The sequence below is a fragment of the Theropithecus gelada genome, chromosome X, assembly GCF_003255815.1.
Source record: "Theropithecus gelada isolate Dixy chromosome X, Tgel_1.0, whole genome shotgun sequence".
Lineage (NCBI taxonomy): Eukaryota > Metazoa > Chordata > Mammalia > Primates > Cercopithecidae > Theropithecus > Theropithecus gelada.
Window position 1 is genome coordinate 12,735,399 of NC_037689.1, and position 12,084 is coordinate 12,747,482.

The 12,084-nt window shown below is 36.8% G+C and overlaps 1 protein-coding gene across 4 annotated transcripts in view; it reads right to left on the bottom strand.

Moving 5' to 3' along the window:
• Positions 1 to 2,939: 2,939 nt before the first annotated feature.
• Positions 2,940 to 12,084, bottom strand: part of KRBOX4 (KRAB box domain containing 4) — a 28,958-nt gene continuing 19,813 nt past the window's right edge. For 2 of the 4 annotated variants that reach the window (XM_025372714.1, XM_025372712.1), the window contains exons 6-7: positions 6,405 to 6,448; positions 2,940 to 4,842 (exon numbers count right to left, since the gene is read on the bottom strand). In XM_025372714.1, coding sequence (XP_025228499.1) covers positions 6,405 to 6,448 — 44 coding nt within the window. In that variant the 3' untranslated portion in view covers positions 2,940 to 4,842. The remainder of the gene's footprint in view (positions 4,843 to 6,404; positions 6,449 to 12,084) is intronic. The other 2 variants (XM_025372715.1, XM_025372713.1) reach the window with 2 other exon arrangements.

The following is a 12,084-nucleotide window of genomic DNA, read 5'->3' on the forward strand; positions in this document are numbered from 1 at the left end:
AAGTCAGCCCTATATAACTTCCAAAAGCCCTTCTGGATCTCTTCCTCTTGTAAAGTCTATCAGCCTAGACCAAGCCCCATCCTCAGCTCATAGTGAAAATCAGCAAGTGCCCCCAGATAATGGTCAGCAATTGTCAACTCCGCTAGAAAAAGCACTTCACTTTCTGGAATTTTAATTAATCTAGAACTCATTGTTTCCACAGCTTGGCAATATCTTTAAACTTTTTTCAATTTATCTCCCCATCCTCCACCCCCTGCCCCACCAACAACTTATTGCAGCATGATTGCTGGCCTGGCAATACCAACTACAATATACATGGAAATGAGGGTCTGGTCATTACTTTCTTATTCAACATTTAAATCCAAGACAAAAATGAGAAGATACTAAATTACCACATAAGATGTTCCCTCCTCTCTTCCATTGGGTGAGGTGTAGGGGGATGAAAGACATCGCAGAGGAACACAGATTGTCTGCATGGCGCCACACGGAATGTGTATCAGTGGCTAATGCTTGCTATATTTCTTGTTTTCCAAGAGTTTTAAGTAAACAAACTCCTTATGATTTTGCTTTTTCTTCTGTAAAATATCAGAGGGTATGTCTGATTGGTGGAGGTGGGACTGTCATCATCTTCCCTACTTAATAGTATTGCCATGAGAATCAGTGGAATTCATCAATGTAATGCTTTTATAAAATGAAAAGCCTTTACTTTCATAACAAATCAATATTAAGAGATACTCACCACAGTGCATTTTGTGAGCTGGTGACAGGGAATACGGAAAAAAGAGGAAAAGAGAAAATAGTTATCCAATAGCAATCACCAGTATCAGAATTTATATGTGGTTTCTGAAGGTTTGGGTTTTTGTCAGTTTGTTCTTCTTACCCATGGGACCTTGAGTTACTCACTACAGTGTTTTCTCATATGTAAAATCTGGTATCTTCCAATTTAGGTCACAGGATTTGTGAGGATGAAGTGTAAAAGCAAGATGATGCTTTAGCTCTCATTAGAAAATCACTCTCCCAGTTAAAATCCTAAGATACACTTTCTCAACGTTGTAGAATATATTCTTCTAACAATGAGATCAAACAGACAACCATATGGAAAATAGAGAGTATGTGTGGACGTGTCAAAGTGGGATGATGTGTGCAGAATAGAAAGTAGCAGAATAGTGTAATATATTGAAAATAAAACTGAATAGAAAAATAAGGAGGGATAAAGAAAACTACCTAAAAGACATTTTAAATAATCCTTCTTGGTAGTTTCTTGAAATTTGAGAGTATAATCAGAAGCATTAAAAAATGAGTAATTTTAGTTCCAAATATAAGTGTTAATAGTAGGGTGTAGTTTCTTCCTTCTCTTTTCTTCCTTTTTTGTGTATTTCTCTCCACATGTGAGAACACAGACAAGATAGAAATGTAATATAAATATATACACATGTATCTAACTTTTTACTAATAAAAAATTTGCCTATATTCCTACAACCCAGAGACAACTGAACTCATAATGGCGCATATCGCATATCTTTTTTTTTTTTTTTTTTGAGATGGAATGTCACCCTGTTGCCCAGGCTAGAGTGCAGTGGCGCGATCTCAGCTCACTGCAACCTCCTCCTCTTGGGTTGAAGGGATTGTCCTGCCTCAGCCTCCCGAGTAGCTGGGATTACAGGCACGCGCTGCCACACCTGGCTAATTTTTGTATTTTTAGTAGAGATGGGGTTTCGCCATGTTGGCCAGGCTGGTCTCCAACTCCTGACCTCAGGTGATTCGCCCGCTTTGGCCTCCCAAAGTGCTAGGATTGCAGGCATGAGCCACCACGCCTGGCCATATCCTTCTTATATATATGCCGTTTTACAACACAAATCATAGTTTTATAGTCTTAGTTTACTATGAACATTTTCCAAACTCCTTAAAATATGAATACATTAAGGGAAGCATGATTCCAATTTATGAATATATCAAGTTACTCTCTCACCTATTACTGGATATTCAAGTTGCTTATTTTTATTTCAATTAATACTGCTCTTATAGGATCTTTCCTAGAAATTCTGAACCTCCTATTGCCCCACTATAATTACTTTTTTGAGAATAAATTTTGACTTTTCAAGAAAAGTATCCCAGAAGAGTATCTTTCTCCATAAGATGCTTCCACTTTTGTACTGATGACAGATAAAATACATGTGCAAGGTCTATTTGAGAATCCTGCTGGCTCATGTGCTCCGAAACTAATCTATTTAGGGATTATCTATTTACAGATAAGCTTGGAGATTGGCCTAGTAAGGATTAATATGTTTTTCCTCTGTCCTCCTGATTATAAAATGTATTTATACTTTCAGAAGCTTCTAAACCTGTTCTACAGAGAATATGTGTATAATTTATAATTGAGTGCTTGACTGTAACCCCTGCGATCTTTTCTATAAAATGGATGATGACATATCTGAGACATGATTTTCCTTATATTATACAGGAAAACTGGGTTATCAAATTTATTAAATTGATGTTTGCTGAACATAAGTGCTGTGATATAAGATGACACCTCGCTTCTTTCCAAAGGCATTCCAGTCTTTGCTATCTTCATGGTTTTGACCCTTCATAAATTATTTGATGTACAATGTATTAAAACTCATGAGTAAGGAATTTGTCATTTATTGGCTGGTCACAGTGGCTCACACCTGTAATTCTAGCACTCTGGGAGGCTGAGGTGGGCAGATCACTTGAGCCCAGGAGTTCGAGGCTAGCTTGGGCAACATGGCGAAACCCCATCTACAAAAAATACAAAAATTAGCTGGGTGTAGTAGCGGGTGCCTATGGTCCCCACTACTCGGGAGGCTGAGGTGGGAGGATAACCTGAGCCTGGGAAGTCGAAGCTCTGGTGAGCTGTGATCATACCACTGCATCCCAGCCTAAGTGACAGAGTGAGACCTGTCTCAAAATAAATAAATAAATAAATAAATAAATAATCATTTATTGAATGATTTGAGTAACTTTTGAGTTTTCTTACATCTACCAAAGGCTAAATGATATCTGAGGGCTTTTTAAAAAAAATGTATATTAGATTTACATGATTACACTCAATGAATTCTTTGATGCACAATATGACAATGTACAGTAGTCCTCCCTTATCCATGGGGGATATGTTCCAAGATCCCTAGCGGATGCCTGAAACTGTGAATAGTACCGAACCTGATTGCTGTCAGAACCCATTTCTATTCATGCCTTCCACCCACAAATTTAATGTCTTTTTCATCTTAGCATTTATCATGCACTGTGGCCATAACTTTTGCAGTTCGAGATGTGACAACAAAACTAGCACAAGTTTCTTTTTCCTTCTTCACAATTTCCTGGATAGAAGATTCATTCTTACTATAAATCTTAACAACCTCAGCATACATTTTGTTTCTTTATTAAGTCAAGAACTTTAACCATTTCACTTTAAGGAAGTACTTTATAACTTATTTTTGGCATATGCAAATTGCCAACATCACTACTCTTGCACTTTGGGGTCATTATACAATAAGGGTAGCTTTAATGCAAGCACTGCAATCCCATGACAGTCAATCTGACAACTGAGACAGCTAAGGGACTAATGGGCAGGTAGCATATACAGCATGGATATAATACTGGACAAAAGGATGATTCAGGCCGGGTGCAGTGGCTCACGCCTGTAATTCCAGCATTTTGGGAGGCTGAGGCAGGCAGATCACTTGAGGTCAGGAGTTCAAGACCAGGCTGGCCAACATGGTGAAACCCTGTCTCTACTAAAAATACAAAATTAGCTGGGTATGGTGGCATGCACCTGTAATCCCAGCTATTCGGGAGGCTGAGGCAGGAGAATCGGTTGAACTCGGGAGGTGGAGGTTGCAGTGAGCCAAGATTGTGCCACAGCACTCCAGTCTGGATGACAGAGCAAGACTGTCTCAAAAAAAAAAGAAAAAAAAAAAGGGTTCACTGATTTGCATCCTGAGCAGGAAACAGCAGGACAATGTAAAATTTCATCACACTACTCACAATAGCATGCAACTTACGCATTTATGTTCTGTGACATACAATGAGAGTTGATTTAACACTAAAAGATTTCCCACATTTATTACATTTGTAAGGTTTCTCCCATATGAATGATCTGATGTTTAATGAGAGTTGACTTCCCACTAAAGGCTTTCTCACAGACACTGCATTTATAGGGTCTCTCTCCATATGAATTTTCTTATGTTTAATAAGTGGTGCCTTCTGGATAAAGGTTTTTCCACATTCACTGCATTCATAGGGCTTCTCCCCTGTGTGAGTTCTCTGGTGTGCTACGAGGGTTGACTTCTGGCTGAAGGCTTTTGCACATTCACAGCATTCATAAGGTTTCTCTCCGGTGTGAGTTCTTTGATGTACAACTAAGTTTGCTTTCTGGATAAACACTTTTCCACATTCAGTACATTTGTAGAGTTTCTCCCCAGTTTGACTTCTCTGACTTTTTCTAAGGGCTCGCTTTTGGTGGAGGGCTTTCCCTCGTTGATTAGGGTCAAAAAATCTCTCTGCAGGTCGAGCTTTATGAAGATTAGAATGGAGGCATACTTTCCAATATGCCTTACATCCATCATCTTTCCTTCTTACATAGCTTCTATTTTGACTAAGAAAGTTTAAATTATGTTTTGAATGCCTTTTCCCATGAATAACATTTAGGGAGTCTTTGTCTTACAGAATCAAATTCTGTGCTCAGATAAATGCTTTTTCTACATGTTCTGGATTCTTGACCACTTTCATCCTTCAGTGTTTCCTTGCCTATGAATGCAGCTTGCCACAGAAGTTTGTCTTGGCTTTCCTTGTAGCAATCTATCTGCTCATCAACTTGCCAGACTTCTAGAAGAAAATGAATGAATCATCAAACTTGTTAAGTCTTTCCACTGGAATATTATGGAATAACATTAATCCCTAAATGCCCAAGCAGTGAACTCCTATCAACATGACTTGAGCTGATGTGGATGGACCCTCCCCATGTCCCACCACCACCACCTCCCCTGAGTGCAAGTACAAAGAAATGCTGGCTCAAATTTAACAAAAATAATTTAATATGCAGCCAAGCTCAAACCAGAAAATAAATTTATTATGTGACAAAAATGAAGAAGAAATTTAAAGTGAGGGGGTGAACAGAAATTAAAGCTGTGTGGCTTTGCAGTTGGGGGACTAAGGCTCTAATCATGAGTGTGAAGTGAATTCTAGGCCACAGGGCACAACTGTGCAGAGAATTAGAATTGAGCTACCTGGTTAAAGCTGGGAGTCACAAAGGACATCTCTGTGTGTAAAATAGGAACTAGAAAGATGTCACCCACTGGCTAATGAAAATGTTAAGAAGAATCAGGGGTTACTTACAAGAAGTCAGAACCACAGTCCTGTACCACATGTAGGAGTGCATTCCAAATGGACATTTGAAGTATAATACAAAACCCCCGAAGTTGATAAATTCACCTATAAATTGTTCCTGCATTAGTGAAACCAGTGGGCCCCAGCAGTGGCAATCCAAATAGTTCTGCAGTGATGCTTTCATAGCTTAGGGTACACAGAATTTCCATGGAAAATAACTCTCACTGAAAAGGAGTTCACAGTAAAAAAAATTACAAACTTCAAAAGGAAATGAACCACAATGAGTTGAAAACTTATGTCTACAGAAAAGCCTGCACATGATGTTTATAGCAGCTTCATTCATAATGGCCCCAAACTGGAAGCAACCAAGATGTCCTTCAATAGGTGAATGGATAAACAAAGTGATCCACAATGGAATATTATTCAGCAATAAAAAGAAATGGGCTATCAAGCCATGGACATGGAGGAAACTTAAATGCATATTGCTATTTGAAAGAAGCCAGTCTGAAAAGGCTACATACTATATGATTCCAACTATATGACATTCTAGAAAAGGCAAAACTATAGAGATAGTAAAAAGATCAGTACTTGCCAGGAGAGAGTGAAAAAGGGATGAAAAAGCAAAGCACAGGGAATTTTTAGGGCGGTAAAACTATTCTGTATGAAACAGTAATGGTGGATTTTTATGCATTTGACAAAACCCATAGAACTGAACAACACAAAGAGTGAACCTTAATGTAAGATGTGACTTTAGTTAATAATAATGTATTCATTCACCAGTTGTAACACATGTACCATACTAATGCAAGATGTTACTATTAGGGGAAATTGGCGGGGTGGGGGCGGGTAGAGAGAGGTATAAGGAAACTCTCTGTCGAGAGATGTGTAAAGGGATGGAGATATACCATGAAAACCTAACCAAAAGAAAGCTGGAGAAATTACATTAATTTCAGACAATGACTTCAGAACAAGAAGGATTTTCTGGCACAAAGAAGGACATTACAAAATGATAAAACAGTCAATTCTTTGAGAAGAAATAACAATCCTAAAAGTGTATGTACCTAATAACAGCACTTCAAAATACATGAGGCAAAAATGGATACATCTGAAAGAGAAACAGACAAATCCACAATTATTGTTGGAGACTTCAACACTTTCTCTCAATAATTGATAGAACAAGTAGACAGAAAACCAGCAAGGATATAGATAATCTGAACAGCACCATCAACCAACTTCACCTAATTGACATTCAGAGAACACTGCATCCAACAACAGCAGAATATACATTCTTTTCAAGTGCATATGAAACATTCACCAAGATAGAACATATTCTGGGTCTTAAAACAAACCTGTACAAATTTATAAGAAATCATATTATGTGCAATAATAGTATTACAACAAAAATCAATGAGAAAGATACTTGGAAAACCCCAAATATTTGGAAATTTAAAGATATACTTACTTCTAAATAAGTCGTAAGGGGAATTTGAAACTATTTTGAATTAAATGAAAATGCAACATATCATAATTTGTGGGACACAGCAATGAGAGGGATATTTATAGCACTGAATGCATATATTAGAAATAAAGATCAAGCAGAAGAAAAGAAATAATCAGAGCAGAAATCAATGAAGTTGAAAACAGGAATGTTCTTCAAATGGTGAATGGCTAAACAAACTGTGGTACATCCATTTGGTGGAATATTACTCAGTGACAAAAAAGAAGAAACTCTGGGTACTCACAACAGGATGAATCCAACTGAGAAGTATGCTGAGTGAAAAGAACTAATCCCATAAAGCATCATACTGTATGACCTCATTTATGTAATATTCTTGAAATGACAAAATTATAGAAATGGAGAACAAATTAGTAGTTGCCAGGGCTTAAGAAGGGGTGGGGTGGGAAGGAATGGGTATAGCTATACAAAGGCAATATGAGGGACCCTTGTAGTAATGGAAATGTTCCGTATCTTGACTTTCTCAATGTCAATATCCTTGTTGTGATTTGTAGTATAGTTTTTCAAGATGTCACCATTAGTAGAAACTGGGTAGAATACATGAGATTTATCTTTATTTTTTCCTAAAGGGCATGGGAATCTACGATTATCTTAACATAGAATGTTTAATTTAAAAAATAGTCAAATATTCCAAAGAGAAGGATGGTGAAGTAAAATAACAAAAAACCAAAAAGAAGTTTGGTTGGTGGGATGAACAGAAAAGAAATAATAAAATGGTACCTGTAAATCCAATAATATCAATAATTACATGGGAAGTAATGGTCTAAAGAGGAAAAAACACAATCATAGGAATTGATCCATAAAAATAATTTATAACATCCATTCATAATAAAAAAAAACTTTCAGAAAATCAGGATTAGAAGGAAATATCCTCAACCTTTATCAGGCCATTATGAAAAAACCTACAAGTAAAATTAGGCCTAATGGTAAGAGAGTAAATGCTTTTGTCCTAAGATCAGGATCAAGGCAAATATGTTGCCCTCCCTACCTGAGTCAACATTATACTGAAGATCCTAGCCAGTAAGTACAATAAAGTAAGAAAAAGAAGTAAAGGCATCCAGACTGGGAAAGGAAATAAGCTGTCCTTATTCATAACTACATGATTGTTTATGTAGAAAATACCAAACCATCTATAAAAGAGCTACTAGCATTAATATGTGAGCTTATTAAAAGGTTCCAGGATACAAAGCCAATATGGAAAGATCAATTACACTTCTATAAATTAGCAATGAGCAATAGGAAAATGAAATACAAAACAACTATGTACATACACACACCCCATTTACATTACCTTGAAAGAACATAAAACACGGGGGTAAATTAAACAAAATATGTGCAAGACCTATCCATTCAAAACTATCAAATATTACTGAAATAAAATTTAAAAGACTGAAATAGACAGATATACCATATTTTGCTTTAGAAGACTCAATATTGCACATCAATTATCCACAGATTCCATGCAATGTCAAAACCCCCTGCAGGCTTTTTTGCAAAAATTGACAAGCTGATTCTAAACTTTGTAGGAAAATACCAAAGACCTAGACTAGCTACAACATTACAAAAAGGAAGAACAAAGTAAGAGGACTCATACTACCTGATTTAAACACATAATATAAGGCTACAGCAATTAAGACATGTGGTACAGGTTGTGTATCATTTATCCAAAATGCTTGGAACCAGCAGTGTTTTTGGATTTCAGATATTTTTGGTTTCTAGAATGTTTACATTATATATTTACTGGTTCAGCAGCCTAACCTGAAAACATGAAATCTGAAATGCTTCAATGAGCATTTCCTTTGGATGCCACGTCGGTGCTCAAGAAATTTTGGATTTTGGAGCATTTAGGATTTTGGATTTCTGGATTAGGGATACTCAACCTGTATTGGTGTACAGAGTGACACATATGTTCAAATACTTTTCAAAAAGGATGCCAAAGTAAGTTAATTAAGAAAGAACAGTCTGGAATAGACTGAATATTTGATAGTAACTTATCTGTCTTACTTAACCTCTCTTCTGCTCTGGTTAATCTGCTATTAAGTCTATATATGAAATTCTTCTTTTGTTGTTGCTCTTTAAATTTTGTGTTTCTTTTATATATATATTAAATTCTTAATTTTCAGTTTTCATTAGATTATTTTATATATCCCAGTTCCCCAGTGAAATTCTTACTATTAACATTTTTTTTTTGAGACAGAGTCTTGCTCTGTTGCCCAGGCTGGAGTGCTGGAGTGCTGGACTGCAGCAGTGCGGTCTTAGCTTACTGCAACCTCTGCCTCCTGGGTTCAAGCAATTCTTGTGCCTCAGCCTCCTGAGTAGCTAGGACTACAGGTGCGCACCACCATGCCCAGCTAATTTTTTAGTAAAGACGGGGTCTCACTATGTTGCCCTGGCTGGTCTCAATCTCCTGGGCTCAAGGGATCCTCCTGCCTCAGCCTCCCAAAGTGCTGGGATTATAGGTGTGAGGCACCACACCTGGCATCATTTTAAAGTAGATGTCAAATAATAAATGGATCACTTGTTGATCTGAGAAAAAGAAAGAATATTCTTTTCAAAAATATTACTGGAACAATTGGAAATGCATATGTAAAAATAATATAAAAATATGTTGACCCTTACCTCACACCAGATACAAAAATTAAGTCATTAACAGTCATAGACTTAAATATAAGAACTAAAATTATGAATCTCCTGGAAGAAAACATACAGAAAAAATCTCTGTTACCCTGGGTTAGTGAGAGATTTTCTAAAGAGGACACAAAAAGCATGAACCGTAAAAGAAAAATTTAATAAATTGGACTTTATAAAAACAGAAACATTTGTTTTTCAAAAGATACTGTTATGAACAATCAAGCCACAGCCTAGGAGTAAATACTTGCAAAACACATAGCTGGTCAGGACTTATATCCACAATATATAAAGAACTCTCACAATTTAATCACAAACAATGGCAAAAGATTACAATAGACACTTCACCACAGAACATATACAGATGGCAAATAAGCACATGAAAACATGCTCAACATCACTGATCATTACAGAAATGCAAATTTAAATTACAATGAGATCCCCCTATATACCTACTAGAAAGGTGTGTTGTTGGTGGGAAAACAAAATAGTACAGCCACACTAGAAAACAGTTTGGCAATATCTTATTATTATTTTTTGAGAGACAGAGTCTCACTGTGTCACCCAGGCTGGAGTAGAGTGGCATGATCTCAGCTCACCGGAACCTCCACCTCCTGGGTTCAAGCAATTCTCCTGCCTCAGCTTCCCAAGTAGCTGGGATTACAGGCATGTGCCACCACACCCAGCTAATTTTTGCATTTTTAGTAGAGACGGGGTTTCACTATATGTTGGCCAGGTTGGTCTCAAATTCCTGACCTTAAGTGATCCACTCGCCTTGGCCTCCCAAAGTGCTGGGATTACAGGCGTGAGGCACCACACCCGGCCCAATGTCTTATAAAGTTAAACATATGCTTACCATATGGCCAAGCAATCTCACTCCAGATATTTACCCAAGAGATATGAAAACACAGATCCACAGAAATGCCTGTACAAGAATGTCTGCCAGCTTCATTCATAATAACCAAAAAATACCCGGGACAATTCAAATGTGCATTAACTGGTCCATCGACAGACAAACTGGAACACTACTCAGCTATCAAAAGGAACAAACTGATACATGCCACAACATGGATGAACCTAAAATGCATTAAGGTAAGTGAAAGAAGCCAGCCACATGACATTCTAGAAAGAACCAAACTAGAGGGAAAAGAGGTCAAGCCTGGGATGAGGAGAGAGACTGAATTATAAAAGGAAACATGGAGTTTTTTGTGGGGGATGAAAATGTCCAACACTTTTATTATAGTAGTAGTAATTACACAGCTACATATTTGTCAAAACTATACAACTGTACACCTCAGAAAGATAAATTTCATGGTATGTACATTATACCTTAATCAATTTCATTTGAAAAAATAAAAGGAATGCAGTCACATCAACACAAATATATAATGATCACATATAAAAACACATATAGAAAATTACGTTCAAACATTAACATGTATGGCCAAAGATCATATGGTGCCGTAAGGGCATTTTGTTTTATTAAAATACTTCATGAGTACTAATGATAAAGTACTAACAAATATTGAACTCTAATTAATGATATGCCTGTGGAAGTACTTAGGGGTTAAGGGTACTGATCTCTGTAACTTCCTTTGAAATGCACTATAAAAAAATAAATCGAATTTATGGAAATTGGAGGAACTGGCAGATGGACAGGGGATAAATATAGCCAAATGTTTATAGTTATTATAAATCTAGGTGGAGGTATTATATGGGTGTTCAATCTACAATTCTTTTACTTGTTTTATATAAAAATTTTCATAATAAAATGTTGGGGGAAGCTAGATAAAAAACAGCAAAGTAAACTGAAAGTAAGTAGGAAAAAGAAAATAAAAGAAATCAATAAAACAGAAAAATGGTAGAGAAAATTAACAAAGCTAAAACTTCTATGAAAAGATCAACAAACTTGAAATAAATTTCAGTTTGTACTACTACATGAGACTGGACAGTTTTCATTACTGTAATGAGGCTACTCTTGAAAGGAACAGTTTCCAGAAGATTTGTATTATCTCAGAATGACCAGTGAACTTATGGGACCAGCCAGAGGTTTCATCCAGGAGACAGAGGGAAAAATATAGTTCCTGAAATAGATTCAAATATGGAGAAACAGCGAAGAAATTCAAGTTGCTTTCTGCTGCATTCTGCTTCCAACCCTGGGAGTTTGGAGAGCTGTCTAGGAGTGAGTCCATGTGCTCCTGCCTTTCCATCCCATCCTGCTCGCATGCCCATTGCTGTCTCCTATTCCCTTGCAATTCCTCTCAGCAGATATTTCAAGTAGTGGATCTTAACCAAAGATGGGCATGAGAACCCTCTGGAGTGTCACTCAAAATGCACACAACCAGGCCTACCCTAGGCTTTCTGAAACAATTTCTACAGTGGGGCCTACTCATGAATATTCTGATAGATCCACAGGTAACTATGTAATACATCTCTGGTTAACAACCACTACATTAAATTAAAGAAAACGTTTTTTATGGATAATAACAACAATAAAAACAGTGATAACATTTGTTGAGTGTTCCCTTTATGCCAGGCACCCTTTTAGGTGCTTCACATGGATCAACTCATTAATTTCTGAAAATCATTCAGTTCTA